The sequence below is a fragment of the Anthonomus grandis genome, chromosome 2, assembly GCF_022605725.1.
Source record: "Anthonomus grandis grandis chromosome 2, icAntGran1.3, whole genome shotgun sequence".
NCBI classification, from domain to species: Eukaryota; Metazoa; Arthropoda; class Insecta; order Coleoptera; family Curculionidae; genus Anthonomus; species Anthonomus grandis.
The window spans coordinates 32748811-32767950 of NC_065547.1; the positions used below are offsets into that span (position 1 = coordinate 32748811).

The window sequence follows — 19140 nt, forward strand, 5'->3', positions numbered from 1 at the left end:
TTTGTCGGATTGATAAACTTTCAGTGAGAAATGCACCGGTTTGCTTTATGGTCAAACACGTTCCAATAGAAATCATAGCTTCAACGTATTTAAAACACTTACAGAAATAATGTTTAATAATAAGTAATTTAACAATGTTTAAATAACCCTAACTTGGCAACGCAGCACTCAAATTTAAAAAATAAGGTGCCAAAATGTAGAGAATAAAAAGTTCTTTCAAATGAGGTATCACTCAACCCCTATTGCCATTTAAGATTTTTGAGAGGGAGGTTCTGGGGGGTAGGGTGTTGAAAGAGGCGAAGTGATTTCTGCATAAAAATTGTTCCCCCTCGATAATAAAATCGACGTGTCCTAGCGATTTTATAAAAACCTAACCCGTTTCGAGATAATAGGGGTGGGAAGTTTTCAAATTGACACCCTGTATTTTACAGGGTGTCCAAGATAAGGATCCTAAGCATGGGGATCTCGGTACCTGTTGGAGATACAGCTTCGGTTGAATTAGGAAAAAGTTGTGCACTTTGAAGCGTATTTACATGCCGTTGAGAAACTTCAAAAATTTCCATGGCCTGCTGAGATATTTGGAAAAAACGGAAAATTGCCAATATCGATTTATTTTGTCCTGGCTTTATTTTAAAAGATATCAAAAAACTATTGACACTTTCTCGTTGACACTTTTGATGTAGTACGTAATGGCGCTTTTAAATTTTATATCCGACGTTTCGTTTTCGAGAAACCATCATCAACTTTATTTTTTTATATGGCGCGAAAAGAAAGTACACCCTGTATCTGATTCCATTTTTTATTACAAATTCAATGATGTATCGCATGTCACATTTTTTTTGTTAGTTGAAAGGAAAAATGCAAATTTTCTATTTTTTAGCATATTTTTTAAGTAAGCTTTGGAAACAAATGCTTTGGCGTATGTAAATACCTGTTACCGAGTCTGTCACATTTTTTTAATATCTATTTAGAGAGTGATGAAGCTAAATGAAGCATCGACTTGCATTGTACATTGTACTACTTATAAATAAAAAAATGTAACCAGTAATAGACAAATGTTTTATGATTTTTCTAACGATATGCAACAAATAATAAACACATTTTAAAAATAACGAAAAAAGCAAATAAATTAACGCATTTTATAAATTTAATTTAAAACAGGTGTTCAAACAGGTTTCCGTTATTTTCTAGACATAAGTATGATCTTCTTACAGTAGCAGTAACATCACTCAATATCTCTGGCGTAATACTTTGAAAAGCGGCCATCACACATTCTCGTAACTCCTGCTCAGTTCCAAAAGAATGTTGATAGACTCGGTTCTTAATAAATCCCCAAAGGAAGAAGTCCAAAGGGGTTAAGTCTGGGGATTGCGCTGGCCAAGACACTTCACTGGAGGTTCCAATCCACTTTTCAGGAAAACGCTGCGAAAGGTACTGTCGAACTTGCCCAGAATTATGTGCAGGAGCCCCGTCTTGTTGAAACCAACAGCTATTGACTTGTGCCAGAGGTAAATCATCTAAGCAGTCTTCTAAATCATTTTGCAATAAATTAAGATATCGTTCTGCTGTTAATGAATAATGGTAAATAAATGAACCTAGTATTTTGGTTCCTAGAATTCCACACCACATATTAAACCCAAAACGTTGTTGATGTCTAGATATTTTCTTAACACGCGGATTTTGTTGGACCCAGTAATGACTATTGCGGCGGTTAAAGATACCATTATTAGTGACCATACTTTCGTCGGACCAAATTATTTTTGATGGAAAATTAAAATCCTCTTCACAGGCACGTGTATACCACTCACAAAAATGCCGACGTCATTCGAAATCCCAAGGTTTAAGTCCTTGGCAAATTCTAAATTTGTAGGAGTGATATCTGTTTTTACGTAAAATAAACTGAGCTGTAGATTTGGCCACTCCTATATTTTTTTCAATTTACCTGGTTAATATCTCGGGGTTTTCAATAAGTGCTTGTAAAACATTATTTTGAGTTTCTTCAAGAGATTCCTTTTTTCGAGATAAAACAGGCTTTTTAAACGAACCATATTCTTTTAAATTTCGAGCCAACTTTAAGAAAATGGATTTACATGGTTGCTTTTTATCTGGAAATTTATTAAGATACATTGCTGCTGTATTTACAGTATTTTTGTAGCACAAAATGTAGCACGACAGCATGTCAAACTTCTCTTCATGACTATAATGACCACCAGGCATATTTGAAGATAATAACACAATTTTAGCAATAATAACGACAACAGTAAATAATAATAACAATAATTACTCAACAAACAACACCTCGACAAACACGGTAACAACAACGGCAATTAATATTTAATAAAAAATATGTGACAGGATAAAAGGTATTTACGTCAAAGTGTCAAAGCATTTGTTTCCAAATCCTACTTAATAATATGTTTAAAAAAAAAAGAAAAATTGTATTTTTCCTTTTAACTAACAAAAAAAATGTGACATGTGATACATCGTTGAATTTGTAATAAAAAATGGAATCAGATTGAGGGTGTACTTTCTTTTCGCGCCATATAAAAAAATAAAGTTGATGGTGGTTTCTCGGAAACGAAACGTCGGATATAAAATTTAAAAGCGCCATCACGTACTACTTCAAAAGTCTCAATGAGAAAGTGTCAATAGTTTTTTTGATATCTTTTAAAATAAAGCCAGGAAAAAATAAAATCGATATTGGCAAATTTCCGTTTTTTCCAAATATCTCAGCAGGCCATGGAAATTTTTGAAGTTTCTTAACGGCATATAAATACGCTTCAAAGTGCACAACTTTTTCCTAATTTAACCGAAGCTGTATCTCCAACAGGTACCGAGATCCCCATGCTTAGGATTCTTATCCATTTAACCTAATTTAGAAGTTTTTTCCTTTTTTTTTAATTTGATTTGTTTTTCTTTTATTTTGTTATAATTTGTTGGTCTGCTGTGTATTTTTGGTAAACTGATATGGAAGCTAATACTGTTAAAAATGTTAATTTTGGGCATCTAAATGTCCGATCACTGTTTACAGGCTTTGATCATTTTGTAAATTTAATTACGTTAACCAATACTGACATTATGTGTATTTCTGAAAGCTCGCTGAGCGATTCTGAGGCTGATAATTTTCTGATCCCGAACTACAAATTATTTGTAAAGAATAGACATGGTAGGGGTGGGGGCGTGGCTGTCTATGTACGACAGATTTTTGAAAGCTCTTTAGTTTTTGCTGACGTTGACTTTTCTGATGATTTAGAGTGTTTGTTTATTAAAGTAAATATAGGCAAAACAATTTTTCTTGTTGGAGCAGTCTATAGACCACCAAGGTCAGATTTAGGGCGTTGTGTTGAATGTTTTGATGATATATTATCGCATGCATGTCTACAGTATGAGAATATTATCATCCTGGGTCATTTTACAAATAATATTTTACTTGATTGTCTTACAGCTTATGATTTTACTCAGTTAATAAATGAGCCTACTCGTATTGCTGCTATGACACAAACACTCATTGATGTTATCTATTTTAATAAACCCTCAAATGTTACAAGTACAGCAGTACTTAACGCTGATCTACTTAGTGACCATCAAGCTATATTCTGCAGTATCGAGATTGCGGCACGGAGTAGGGAGATAAAAACGAAACTCTATCGTAATTTTAAACATTTTAATAAAAATGATTTTTATAAGGACCTGAATAAAATTGTGTGGGATGATGTGTACTAAATCAATAATCTAGACGAAAAAATTCAGTATCTTACTAGTAATATTTGCTCATTATTTGATAGACATGCACCCTTTACGACGTCAAAAATTTCTAAGCCTTATACCCCATGGATAACTGCAAATGTGCAGCTTTTTATAAAAGAAGAAAATAAGGCATTGTCAAGTTTTAAAAAATCTAAAAATTTGACTGATTGGGCATATTATAGACAGATGCGTAATCTTGTGGTGGGAATGATTAGGCGAGAAAAAAGAAATTATCTGCAATTTCATCAGAACAGAGATAGTAAACAGTTATGGAGAGCTATTAATAATCTAAGTCTAAAAAATGTCTCTAATCGTTCTATTCCTTTAAATCTCCGAGATCCAAACAAAATTAATGACTATTTTGCTTCAATTTATAGCCTGTTAGGTAGTTGCCCCGAAGAAGTTGCTAATTTTCAGAACAAACAGTTTAAACATGATCTAAATTTTTCATTTCGATTAGCCAAATTTGAGGAAATTTCTAAAATAGTCTTAAGCCTAAAATCAAATGCACACGGTTGTGATTCAATATCAGCGTTAATGTTGCAACAATGTATTCCAAAGCTATCTCCACATATTACGCATATTATAAACTGTTGCCTAGAAGCTGGGTATTTCCCGGGTATGTGGAAAATTTCTCTCTTAACACCTTTGGCTAAAATTAATAATCCAACTAATTTCAGCGACCTTAGACCAATTTCAATTATCCCGGTCATCGCTAAAGTATTGGAAAAGTTTATACAGCCGCAAATTTATGACTTTCTCACCTCCAATAATATTATTCCGCATAAGCAATCTGGGTTTAGAAAACAGCATAACACGACATCTGTCTTACTAAACGTTACCCAAGAGATAATTTCTGCAATGGATAAAGGTGACTCCACAGCACTTATAATGCTTGATTTTTCCAAAGCATTTGACACCTTGGATCATCATTTGCTTTTGGCAAAATTGGCTTATTATGGCTTTGATAATGTTTCCCAAATGTTTTTTAAATCCTACTTATGCAACAGAAGGCAAATGGTGGTCTTGGAAGATCAGACTTTCTCAAATATCAAATATATAATATCTGGAGTACCTCAGGGATCTGTTTTGGGACCTCTCTTATTTCTGATGTATGTTTCGGATTTGTTTAATGTTGTAAAATACTGCCAGATCCAGGGGTTCCTGTATTGGAGGCATCAAATAAAATAAACGACGATCTTTCTAGAATTTCCTTCTTTTCCTCTCAAAATAATTTAAAACTCAATCCTTCAAAGTGTTGTGTTATGTGCTTTACTTCTAAGAACAAAAAAAGAATAGCATTAGACGGTTTAAAGCTTTTTGTGGGAGGTAATCAGCTAAGTATGGTTAAATGTGCAAAAAATCTTGGATTGCTTTTGGATGATGAATTGCGCTTTAAGTTACACGTTTCTAATGTTATTAAAAAGTCATACTATTCTTCAAAGCCATTGTATGCAAACAGAAATATAATTAATTTTAAGGTAAGGAAAAAACTGTGTGAGTCTTTAGTATTACCTATTATGAATTACTGCAATATTGTTTATTATCCATGTTTAGACAAAATCACTGCGTACCGTTTGCAAAAACTGCAAAATCAATGCTGCAGATTTATTTATGGACTAAGAAAGTATGATAGAGTCTCTGCAGGACTGTGTGAACTTGGTTGGCTGCGCGTGGAAAATCTATTCTCTTTGCAATTGGCGGTTTTTGTGCATAGACTGCTAGCGTCGTCTACTCCTCCCTACCTCCGCAAAAAACTTACTTTTCTGAAAAATTTATATGATGCAAATCTGAGATTTATAAATAAGTTGTCAATTCCTAGATATCGAACAGCCTTCTTTCGTCGTAGTTTTATGTATAATGCTGTGGCAATTTACAAAGACCTTGTTCCGCATCCTATAAAAGAAATGTCAGTAGCGGGTTTCAAGAAAAAACTAAAGCTGCATTTTTTAACAAAACAGAATAGCTAAATTGTCAGTAGGTATTTCATATTTTATAATTTTTTGATTTTTATGGACCAATGGGTGTATATCTGTTTATTTTTATATTAATATTAGTGTTACCATTACAAATGTTAATTTTTTTCTTTCTGTTGTGCTATCTAAAATAATTTTGCTTACTTTTTTTAAATAGGTTAAGTAGATTAGCCTTTCGCTGACGCCTATGTACACTATTGAAAAGTACAAATAAATAAAGCCATTATATTGGACACCCTGTAGACTGTCAGTTTTAATTTATCAAGGGCGTTTGACACCTACTGATTGCAAATTTTAGTTTGTTGTTCAGAAGAAAATCTACATATATAAACTAATAAAAAACCCAATCAAATTTCTTCAATGGGTTTTCAGGAGAAATATTGGTCAAATATTGGGAAAATTCTTATATTGATTGATGAATATGAATAGCATCTTGGTAGGTTTTATAATTTTTTAGAGTTATTTTTAATGATATTAGCTCCTCAATGCTGTCAAATCCGTTCCCGTCATACAACGTGTCATCAGAGCGCTACGTAAATTTGATAATTCGTAGCCTGGGAGAATTTAGTCTCGTCTCTTGAAACGATTAGCGACAGAATGTTAAATAATTTTAAGATGTTCTATAATTTTGTACCTCAAGCCCTAATAAAGAAGATAAGACTGTAAAAATGAAACTTGATATTTCGCAATCATAAGGGAAATATCTTTAACGAGCAAATTCAAGATTCCCCAATAAAGTTATTTTCGGCGAAATACCGAAGCATAAAATGCCAAACTATCATTGAACCAGAAGCACGTTTCTCTTGCATTATAGAAAATGTCATAGCTCTTACAAGAGAGCTTACTTCGAAAAAATATATTGTAGTAGGAAATTTATGATAAGATAAAACGTTATACACACACTAATATAATATTTAGGAGTACCTATTTAGGTAAATATCGAACTATTTTTGTTGACGTCACTCTGGATAATATTGTTTGACATTCAACTCGGTCTGGTAGGGATAAAGATTCAATTATAGATCTTGTATTAATCAACCATTAAAGTAGGTTTAAAGTTAAAGTACTGGTTGCATCAAAATATACAGAGCATTACATAATAGAAGTAATGCAATTCAAGAAAGACTAAAACACTCCTGTAATCAATTTTTCCGTCATTTTTTTCTCTTCCGAACAATCAGAATCAACATTAATTATTGTAATTGGGTCAGAGTTACTTTGATTACTACTAGATGCTGTTTGTTCAGTTCGAGATGAACGTAGCCTATCTTCTAGAACACTACCTATCTCCTTAAAAATACTGATCTATATTTTTTACATACTCTTTAGTTTCGCGAATAACTTTTTCCTCAAAAGAGCCACTATTAAATTTTAATTTTAAAGCCTCTAATTCATTTTTCATTCTATCTAACTTACTTATATAACGTGTCATCTTATCTATGTTTTGCCTTCTATCTTCTGGATCCTTTCTTAAATTTCTGTGGAAAACTCTGAGCTCCTCCCAAATATACCTAAACTCCTTCGGGACTTGCATAGAACACACACATCACTGGTCACGGGAGATGAAATAAGAGCAAACAGAAACTGTGTACATTTTGATTCTTCATTTACTTCTGATACTATTTGTTCTCTACTCCTTATTACCTACTGACGTATTTGCCGTTTTAATCGTTTTTCATATCGGGACCAACAACACAATACAATATACAGGGACACTATTATCACGAGCACAACTGTTAGAATATCAGCAACACGCCACTCGGCGTTACTAGCCGTAGCTGTTGTGCCACCACTATTATCACTTTGTAAAATTACGGTTTCTTCTTTCGATTGATTTTTCCCCATTTTCACGAACTATGTATGTAACTATTTTTTTTCCGATAAAATTATTATTTACAACTTTTTATTGGTTCCTATTTTCCCAAGAACATATTGGCATGCTTATGCCACTGACAGGGTCGCCATGTAATATGTCAAGGGGATCGTCCTAAAAAGGACCAATAAAACAACCATATCTTTGTGTAATGTGAAGAGCTGAACTGATTTATTAAAAGCAATTATTATATCGATTACACCATACTTCTATAACACAATTACCCAAGTTAAATAGTACCTACGTTAGCAAAACTTGCCTAGAAACCAATGAACTACTAATTATTACTGACTACGGCTAAAATACTAATTTCCACATTAACCAATACATTAATTACCAAATATCCTTATTTATATATTACACTCCAAAGTAGAGAAAGTATTGATCTAACAGGTTTTAATACTTTGTTACAGAAATGTAATTTGTACATGCTAGTATGTAGTATAAATAATAAGTAAAATAATTTTATTTCAAACATACGGAATGCTTTAGACATTGTTGCTTTTTATAAATTATGGTGGAACAATACATACTATATTGAACTAGTTATCAGGGCAAGGGATTTAAGCTATAAAAAACATAAAAGTAATAAAACCATTGAAATAAATATAAAATAAATATTAATAAAAAATAAATGCTGCAGTCAAAATATTAAGAAATTAAAAAAAAAATAATATTTTGAACGTAAAATATATGGAAATAAACGAAATCCAAAGAAAATGTGGAAAACCTTGCAGGACTTTGTATTGAAAAAAAGGCATTGAGTCTAGATGAAGGGGATATAAATGGAACATTAATAAATATGGAGAATGATAATCTTAATAAACTAAATAATTTTTTTGTTCAGAGTGTAAATGAAATCCTGATTCTGATATAAATAAATTAATATTAAAGACAATCTACTTTTGCAACATAATTTACCCACTGCATTTTACGAGTTTCATATTTAATAAAAAATGTATTAATGAGTCAAGTCTATATGAAATAAGTATTAACTTACTTAAAAAAGCATTTGAGAGCATAAAACAGCCATTATTGGACTTGATAAACGTATCACTTGAAATAGGGAAGATTGCTGACCCACTTAAAATATAAAAAACAAGTTCCATTACAAAAATAAATAATTCAAAAATGGTTAATGGCCTAAGAGTAAGAAAGAAGTTTATTTCCAACTAATTACGAACGTTAATGACAACCGCATGATCAATGATTTTCAATCGATTTCATAGAAAAGGCTTTTGAAACTATGAATTGAAACCGTTTAATGGTGAAATTGAGAAATGTAGGATTCGGTGGTAATGTGTTGTAGTGGTTTGATAATTAATATTAATAATATTTAATCAAAACATATACTCTTAGCATATAAGTCTGGTGTCACAAGGAATAAAGGAAGTGTTTTGGGTCATTTGCCATTTATAATCTACGGGGTCTCTCGGGAGATAATGGACAAAATTTCACTACGTGTTCTTTAGGTAAATTCGAGTCGAAAATGTCCTATGAATATATTTCTGCAAATGCTTCCTCACCCAGATATGATTTTTTTTGTTTTATTTAATTAACACTACTGTGAAAATAACTCTCTACAATCATTATTCAAAGTGTCCTCCCTCACATTGTATGTCTAATCTAGCCATTTTAATGGTGTGGCTTTCACATTAACACGATGGTTATTACTTAGGTCGTTACAATTTTACGAAGCAGTTCCGCCTAGTATGTCATTTCTGTGCACACACTGCATATGTCCTGAACTCTTCCATATGTCCTCACATGTAAGAGTCTATAGGATTTAAATCCGATGAGCGAGGGAGATAAGAAATTGCGCTTCTGCGTCCAATCCAACGTCCACGAAAAGTGGTATTTAAATAGTTAGTCACTTTTCTACTATTGTGCTACGGAGCACCGCCATATCGTAAACATGTTTATTATCTTCTTTGATTCGGCATTAGCTGTAATAGCATGGGCAGTTCTTCTCTTAAAAACTGAAGAGCGTCAAACACATAAGAGCCGACTAACCATGATCTCCTAACCACATCTAAAATTAAGCGAAAAACGGTGTTGCAAAGTAGGTTCAATTAGTCCATTCAATTTTCCAACTGCCAAGAATGGGGATTCCTTAAAATGTTGACACTCGGTTACCCTTAAATTATTGACGACTCATCGGTGAACCAAATGTTATTAACTAAACGGGTTGCGAGGTAAAACCTAAGGGCTACATAATATTCTACAAACACTAGTTAATGGTGACCGTTCAATATTATCCAGCCTTATGTCTTGGGCAGCTGCTGATAGACGTATGAAAGAAGCATTTGGAAATGAACCAGTTGCTCTCAACTCAGTTGAGTAAAAACTTTCCCAAATATTCGTCTCAGGTAGCTTTCGATGTTGCTACTAGCTTGGATTTTGATACTGCTGCTCTACCACTTATCCACATATCCGTATACTAGTAGCATATATGCATATTCTTCATTTATAAAAACAACATGACTCTAATATGTCTGTTGCAAATGTCTGCTAAACTAACGCAGCTGCTTTAAGAGAATAACACACGACAGAATTATCCATTGCACTTGACAAGGCATCGACTTGATGATGATAGAAAATCATACTAGAGATAATTATTATTATAGCATTATAGTTCTCGGCACATTAAGGGCAATAACTATTAAATTTTAAAAAATCATATGTTGTTAAGGAATCATTTGCGGACCAGGTTCATAAGATATTTTCGATTCGAATCTATCTAAAGTGAAATTTTGGTCCCTCTCCTCACGGAAGACCCTTTAGATAAATTACCTAATGCATTTTAAAGATTGCACAGTTTATCTTTTTGCAGATGATGCCCTTTTTTATTTCTTAACATCACACATACTTAGACTTTAAAAAACTTTAACTCATTTAGATTAAATTATGAAATTAGAATATAACTGGCGTAGTTTAAATGGTTTAAAGGTGAATATTGCAAAGACTAAATAAGTACATAATTACAGACTTGAAATATGAACGAAGCACCAATAGAACTAAACATTGTTATGTACATATTTAAATAAATACGACTGTTTCTTGAGTAAGACTTTTATTTAAATAATTACAAGATATACAATAAGCCGCTAAACAACCGACATGAGTAAGACACGAGGACGAAGCAAGACATGATATAACATAACCTCTTTATATGCAGTATGCACTGAGTAACCTGACGGATGTAAACTTAAGCTACTTTTATATTTGGTACGATGCTTGGTACGGTGTTAAGGCACATTCACAACAAACATAAAGGTAAATAAAAATGCTATAGAAAGAGTATCCAAGCTATGTATTCGATTATTTTGATAGATCAAGATCAATTTTAATTTAAAAACTCATGCACTAGAAGTAATTAAAAGAATTTAAAGATTTAGAATATATTATTTGTTAAGGTTGTTCATCTTACCTGAATTCTTCGACCAAGAAAACTTAATTATTGTTCAAGTATTTTATTTCTTTTAAAACAAAATAAATTATCTAGGCTACAATTGCAAAATAAAGCAGTGCAAGTGATACTAAAAAAAACAAGATTGACGACTATAAAAGAAATACTACAAAATTTAAAATGGTTGCCAGTTAAAGAGCGTAGATTACTTAATACGCGATTTTAATCGCAGAATAAAGATTGGCCAGGTACCAAAGTGCCTATTGGGAAAAGTCTCAAACAAAATATGCTGATAGAAATGTATCATCCATTTTTCTCTAAGAGACCAAACGAAAACAAAAACAAAGGTAAGGACACAAAGTCACGGTCTCATCAAATCCATATAATTTCTTAAAAAAACTTAAAAGCTACACGTGTTTCGCTCCTGTCGGAGCATCATCAGGCCTAGACCTACACAGATCACATTACAACAGTAAAATAAGTGAGTTGTAATGTGATCTGTGTAGGTCTGGGCCTGATGATGTTCCGACAGGAGCGAAACACGTGTAGCTTTTAAGCTTTTTTAAAAAATTATATGGATTTGATGAGACCGTGACTTTGTATCTTTACCTTTGTTTTTGAAAATATGCTGATATTGATAATTATAATACAAGTAATAGAACGGACTCTTATATACTACAAGTTACTCAAGAACGTGCCCAAAATTCCTTGTTTTTTTATGGGTAAAGCAAATATGATATGCTGTCAACACAAACTAAAGAAGAAAGTCTAAATGTTCATTCATTTAACATGGCTCCAAGGAATTATTATTTGTTGAAAAACCTTGATTGTTGATCTTTACATATTTTTGTGTGCATAATGAAACACGAGTATGTATTGGTTTTGTACTTCCTTTCTGGATATCATTTTAGTGAAAATGTTTGTTATTGCATATTTTCTTTTTAAACTGGACATTCATATTATTTTTGACTATTTTCTTTATGTTGTAGTATTAGTTTTTTGACTAAAAGTTACATAAAATTATTATTTTTAGCGCTGTATTAAAACCAGAATATTAAGGCTCAATTTCTTGTTAAGCCCAAAGTTACAGAAAAAAGTGAATAATTCTTCAAAATAATTTATATAACATAACAAATTTTATTTGTCTAGGCTTATCCTAATTGGCCTTGTGTCTTAACACAGTCATTTTAATTTTCAGAGTCCAGTGTGTGGGCGACGAGTCGAACAAGATATTCCAAGCATTCCCACCCCCCCGAAACATATACCGAACTGAGGACGATAATGTGGTCGATATCCGTGTGTTAAACGCGATATGGTGACGAGGCTCCATGCCGCCCTTTCATGGGCCGCCCTTTTAACTTTGCTATTATTTAACGGGCACGCGTTCGTACTGGACGGTTCTTCCGAGTCGTACTCGCAGTTTCGGAAATGGGGCGGCGGCACCAACGGTACCTTGGAGTTCGAATTTAAGACTGACCAGCCAAACGGTCTGTTACTTTACACGGACGACGGAGGAACATACGATTTCTTCGAGATTAAGCTGGTCGAGGGAGCCTTAAGGTTAAGGTGAGTTATTTAAGAGAGTTGTATTTTATTGTAGAATCTCTTGTCAGTAGTTTTAGTGATCTTAATGTTACTTGTAGCACCATCTACTGTAGAGTGTTTACCAAGAGGACTATAGGCAGGAGAGGTAACTCAATGAAAAAGAATGATGCCAGAACGATTTTTAGCGTTCTGCACACGATGTTTCGAAACAGCGGATATTAGGCGCGCATGTTTAAGAGGATTGCACTTATAGGCCTACGGCCCAGAAGCAAATAAGTTACCTCATCGGGTATAAAACATTTGCGTTCCTTGGATGAAAGTCCTTCATATACAGAGTGACAATTTAAAAACTTGAAATGTCCATATTTTAGGAACAAAAACTGAATAAAAAAACGCTAAAAACAATTTTTATAAAACGAAGAAAATAACTCTTATCTCACCTTTATCTGCAACCTTTTGGATAGGGTGAGGTACACTCTTAAATCTTAAATAGAACGGGGAGTTTAAGATATCTTGAAAAATGCTTTCCAATGATTCCATAAAAAGCCACATTTTAGAAAAGCCTTCTCTGTTTATCAAGGAAAATAATTAATTAAAACGCATTTTAAAGTTTTTTTATTAATATTTAATTTATTCAAATCTATTATCAAAATGATGGCTACCGATATACTGGATGGTCTCTAAGAATTCTAAACAACTCTAAGCATGTCAAGCCCGTAAGTGGTTTGTATTAGTTCATTTGCTAAGATTTTTTTTGCTGAAAAAAAGCGTTGTTTATAATTATTCTTATTTCATTATCAGAGAATTTACTTTCTTCCGATTCAGTTTAAAGGGAAAGCGTGCTGCTTTTCGTTCTTCTCTTTAACAAAATTGTAAAGCATAATGTATAAAACTGAATGTGTGGACATTATCTTCGTTTATGTTTCACAGGATAAATATTTCTTTCGGACAGCTCAAAGTTTTAAGAAATAACGCATCCGGGACAAATGTAAGGCCGGAGTATGTTCGCCAACTAGATCAACTGGATTTTCTCGTGAATCATTAAGAAAAGTACTTAAATTTTATAAGTTTTGTCCCTATAAACTGCAAATACTGCAAAAACTTGGTGGTGACGTACAGCAGAATCCAGTTTTGTGAAATAATGATGGATAGAATTACGACAGAAACTGGATTACTTAAAAGATATTTGCTTCAGGGATGGCTGTACTTTTTATTTTATAGCAAAACTGACGAGTTTCAAAGTTTGAGGGAAATTGCATACCCCCAGGAGTGCCCCCAGAAAATTATTGATTGAGCTTGTATATTAGGACATGGTACTATCGACTCAATATTTATACCAGAAAATTTAAATGGCAACATATATACTGAAATGCTACAGATATCTGTCAAACTAATAATAGTACTGGAATCATAAAATCAGAGGCCTACACGGAAATTTATCTTTAGAAGAATGCTTACTACAATTCCAGCAGGATGAAGCACCTCCTCATCCCGTTAGGCAATAATTTGAATGATCATTATCGTAACCAGTTATTTGGAAGAAGAGGTCTTATTGAATGACCACCTAGATCCCTGGACCCAAATTCTCATGACTTCTTTTTGCGGGGCCACCTAAAGTCTGTGGTTTTTAAAACGCAACTTGAGTCACTAGAGTTATTCCAGCATAGAATAGTTTAGGAATGCTGTGTTATATCCAGAGAAACATTTCAAAATGTTTTCTGAAATGTAGCTTTTCATAGTATCATTCGAAAGCATTGGTCAAATGTTTTAAGATGATGTATCTCGATCCCCTTTTGATTTTAGGAGTGCTGTTTTATAAAATTTACTTTTTAAATACCCCCAAATGAAAAAATCTAGTGGTGTTAAGTCTGGCGACCGTGCGGGCCATTCAATTGCACCACGCGTGCCAATCCACGTCTCTGAAAACTTTTTATTAAGCCACTCTCGAATTGTTAAAGTGTAGTGCTCGGGAGCTCCATCTTGTTGGAAATACAAATTATTTTCATTTAGTAGCTCAACACTATTTTCACCCACTTGGTTTTCCAGAACATAAACGACTGAAGGATATATTATGTTTTATTAGAGGAGGTCTAAATAAAATTTCCCAGTTAAATTTTTGTACAAAAAAAATGGCCCGATGATTCTGCCCATATAATAATTTTGTCAGGATACTGAGTATGATCCTCTCGAAAAGATGTGGTTTTTCATATATTATATTCAATTCTCCTATCAAAATTGTCCTCTCCTAGTTGTTGAAGGATTTGAATTTTATAGGGAAAAAAATGTTTTTTCTCAAGATTTTATGTACAGACCCTGTTGAAATATTAGTTAACTCTGCGACTTTGGGGATAGATAATGTTGGATACATTGCGAATTGTGCTAGTACCTTAATTTTCCCTTTTCCCAGTACACTTTTTATTGCAAACAGATCCCGTTTCCTTATACTTCCTTAACAATTCTAGTTCATATTTATGGCCTACGTTCTTGTTTGGATGTCATTAAATGCCCTGGCGGTTCTACGACCGAACCGCATTTGACCTACCAAAGTTTAAGGTGATAAATTGTCTTTTAGTACCACCAATTTTTGCTTACTATTTGCTTATACATCAATCGATTTTGTTTTTTTTCCATTAGATAGAAGATTGTATGCCCTTTAAAATGAGGTATGACGCTTAGGGACGCTATTTAAAGTACAAAAGTTTGAGATCGATAAAATATCGATTATTCTCACACATTTTTGGTCCCTATATGTTGCTTGTCGTTGATAACTTTAGCTGATGATAGCTAACTCTGTGAAAGGATCCATATGAATTTCCTTTTTCCCAATATTATTAACTTAAAAAAAACCATTGACATATTAACACAGTGGACGGGCCTCCACCACTAATTTAATAAATATACCTAGACTGCTAATGCATATGGCCACGATATCCAAAAATGACCACTGCTTGGTGGCCGACATCTTTACAGTGGTTGTATCCTTTTGCTGTTGGTCACTATGAACATTTTTAGCGTTGCCAACAAAAAATATATTAAATATTAAATAACGGTAATGAAGGTGACGACGCTGACGTTTGACGTGTGAGTATTGCGGATTGTCCAGTTTTTGGCAATTTGTAAACGACGCTTGGGTATATCCTCTGCAACAGGCGATATAGCTTCCTCCTTATTTTTTAATACGTGGATAATGTATCACCATAACCGAATTATGGTTATGTTTCTCATAACCGAATTATTGTGAATTGTCTGTCTGTGTTTGTAATAGAATAATATATAGAGTTTACATTGGACAGACCGGTAGAAGGTTTTCTACTCGTATCAATGAACATTGTAGGGAGATTGAGAAGAGCAAGAACCGAAATATTTGCCCTACAAGCATCAAATCTAGCTTTGCAAGACATGTGTATACTAGCAACCACAGTTTTAATCCAGCTACTGACTTAAAGCTTTTACATTTCTGCCGGAAAAGCAACAAACTTGATCTGCTGGAAATACTCTAAATAAATAAAGCTATACAAAACAACCACCATTACTGTGTTAATGATCAAGTACACCATTCTTGTACTCACTTTTTCAACTCACTGTCTCTTAACTCTTCATAGTCTCTTAATACATCGTTCTTACCCTTTATAATTTCTTTTATATAGTACTTATCTGTTGCTTTCCTTCTCCACATCGTACGATTTATTATGTTAACCGCGCCATCTAATATGTTCTCTATGATCCTTCTGCTTTCCTCTTGCTTTTACCAAAAAAAAGAAGAAAAAAGAAAAAAAATAGTAGTAACACACCATCAGGTACCATGGCACTTTTAGAACTTCTCCCATAGATGTCACCTACAGTGCTTGTCAACAATAGAATGTAAACAAATAAAAATAAAAAATTAAAATTGAAAACATTAGAAAACAAAGAGGGTTTTTGATATGTAATCAAACAGTTTTTGATATGTTTTTTGTTCGGAACTATTTCCTTTTAGTACCCCCTGATGATGGATACCACTGTGCCCGAAACATGTACGGAATTTTAAGCTAACTAAATGTTTAATAAATGGATGGAGGGAGACTGAAGGATTTTCATTTTACCTTTAATATATAGAGTTGTTTATTTTTACTGTATAAACCCTTGCTAATTACAAACCCTCATAAAATCATCTATATTTTGATTTTTATAGATGGATGTACCTATTCGTGTCAACACTGTACATAGAAGGAAATTAAAAGTCGTAATAGTAAAAATATAAAGAAAATAAAAGTTTTTCACTGAATTTGTTAAGTAAATACAAGCAAAAATTTAAATGAAGATCATCATTTTCATGGTATTAGTAATAAAACAAATATTTTAAAAAGCATGCATCTATCTCAAGTTAATTAAAACTTTTATCATTTTAGGTGAAGATTACTTTTTTTCATAAATTTTAACGACATTCTTAAAGAAGTATAAGAAAAATTACAGATCTAAGGCAACCATTTTAAATTCTTAACTAAATGTAACTTTCTATTTTGTAAACATAACCTCTCAAAAACTTTAATTGTTTTGTTTCCCTACAATTGGCACAACTGAAATTTTTCAGAGTGACCAACATCACAATCAGAAAGACAAAATCACGCAAAATGGCGGCCCTCTAGTAGTGGTCATTTACTTTTCATTGAATTGGCAGTCAAGGAGCCTGTTTCATAAAAATGAAGAGCTTAAGAGTTGAGGAGTGAGGAGCGGCATAATGTTAAATTTCATTTCATAAAAGGTTTGAAGATTTGATGAGTGAAGGGTTGAAGAGTGACAAGGTGAAGAGTTGAATAGTTTATAAAATGTGTAATTTCATTTCATAAACACTCTTCGCTCCTCAATTCGTCAAGATTTACTGACGAGTTTAGGAAGACCCTCATTTCTATTTTAAATATGTTCTGGTGCACATCATATATAATGCAAAATCTATTAGTAGTGATTCTTCTTCCGATGAATAAAATGTGCTACAAAGGCACAGAAAGTTATATAGGAAGAGACTAAGGGTAAGACATTTGGCACAATATACCTACAAATTTGTGTGTTACAAGTGATACGTTTTCAAAAGCTACGGGTGGTTAGAAAATAGACCTTTTGATGCAAATGCCAGATTTAGGATGTCTGAAGAAAAATTTAATTCCCTGAAAATGATTCTGAATAATGCCCAGAATTTTCACCACATAGCAAATATATCACAGGTAATTTTAATGGATTATTTATTATATAAAAGGTACATTTTTGAAATATTATTTCCTATAAATTTTATGATCTAGTGGTATTTTTTATTAGGTGTGTGGTGCAGTGGATGGAACATTGATAAAAATAGATGTTTCTATACAGAAAATGAAGCTGACTTTGTAGATAGACACGGGAACCATTCTATTAACTTTATGTGGGCCTGATATGCAGTTCTATGCTATTGATGCACATTGGCCAGGATCTACGCATGATAGCCGCGTTCTAAGAAACTCGAATTTATTCAATAACTTTCAGAGTGGAAGAATTCCTTTACCAAGAGGAATTGTTTTTGCAGATAGCGCATATCCTTTGAAAAGATGGCTTATACCTCCTTTAATCAGACCGACCAGAATAAACGTTGCAAATATAGCGCAACAAAAATTTCTTAGAAGTTACAAGTCAACCAGAAGAGTCATAGAATTTGAGATTTTAAAGGAAAAATTTTCATGTCTTTACCACTTGCATGTTAATTCAATTTTTGCAGCGAGAACATTTAAATGCTGCGTTGCGCTATGCAACTTCATTAGACTGGGTGAAGAAGATATTGAAAGAGAACTATTTGTAGAAAATGAAGAACCGGACGAAAACCTTCCTGAACCCGACAATGATGTTCCAGAACCATGCAGCTGGAAGACAAATAGCTGAAAACAGATGTCAGGAAATTAGACAACATTTTATGTAGATAACAAGTTTTGATTTATTGTCCTAAGGCAATACTATATTGGTAGGGCAAAATATTAAACAGGATAATGTTTTATATTTCGACATCCTCTGTAGGGGCTTAATAAAAACATTAATTAAATTAGAAAATTATATTTATTTCATGAATACTTAGGGGAGAACATAAATAAATTAAATTTATCTAGTTTAAATTATTTAGTTTATTTAATTTATGTTTCTATAAATTTTACCACCATCACCTGTGTGATAATATTTGAATGATTATCATCTTCTTCGGGATAAGATATTTCCTTTGGCATCTATGACAAGCCGGAATATGTTAAATTTGCTGTTACAGTCGTAGAAGGTAAATAAAGCTGTCTTTCTAAAGCCAGGCATTCTAACTGAGTTTTATATGTTTGCGCATTAACTAGATTTGAGAGATTTTTTTTTGCTTATCTAGTACTTTTATTTCATCGTCAATTGAATTATTTTCTTTTTTAGTGGGGATTTATACTGCCCTTTTACATGTATCTTCATCGGCATCTTCACTATCCGATGACACGCCTATCATGCCCACCACCCCCGGAGTATTTCTACCCAAAATATTCAGCACCAAATTATCCACTTCAGTCAAATCACTTTTCCACTTCCGATTTGCCAACTTTTATCAAGTTTTTCCTGAAAATGAA

General features: G+C 33.0%; 1 protein-coding gene and 1 long non-coding RNA gene across 5 annotated transcripts in view; one reads left to right on the top strand and one right to left on the bottom strand.

Annotated features, from left to right (window-relative positions):
- The window catches only part of LOC126746511 (neurexin-1), a 336936-nt gene that overhangs the window by 17057 nt on the left and 300739 nt on the right, over positions 1-19140 (top strand). For all 4 annotated transcript variants that reach the window (XR_007663913.1, XM_050454829.1, XM_050454818.1 and 1 more), the window contains exon 2: positions 12204-12571. Coding sequence is in view for 3 of the 4 variants with exons in the window: in XM_050454829.1 (XP_050310786.1) it covers positions 12318-12571 (254 nt within the window). In the remaining variant the exon portion in view is untranslated. The remainder of the gene's footprint in view (positions 1-12203; positions 12572-19140) is intronic.
- LOC126746552 (uncharacterized) overlaps positions 18586-19140 on the bottom strand; it is a 68141-nt gene continuing 67586 nt past the window's right edge. Inside the window, exon 2 of the long non-coding RNA XR_007663926.1 lies at positions 18586-19129. This is a non-coding gene — a long non-coding RNA (uncharacterized LOC126746552). The remainder of the gene's footprint in view (positions 19130-19140) is intronic.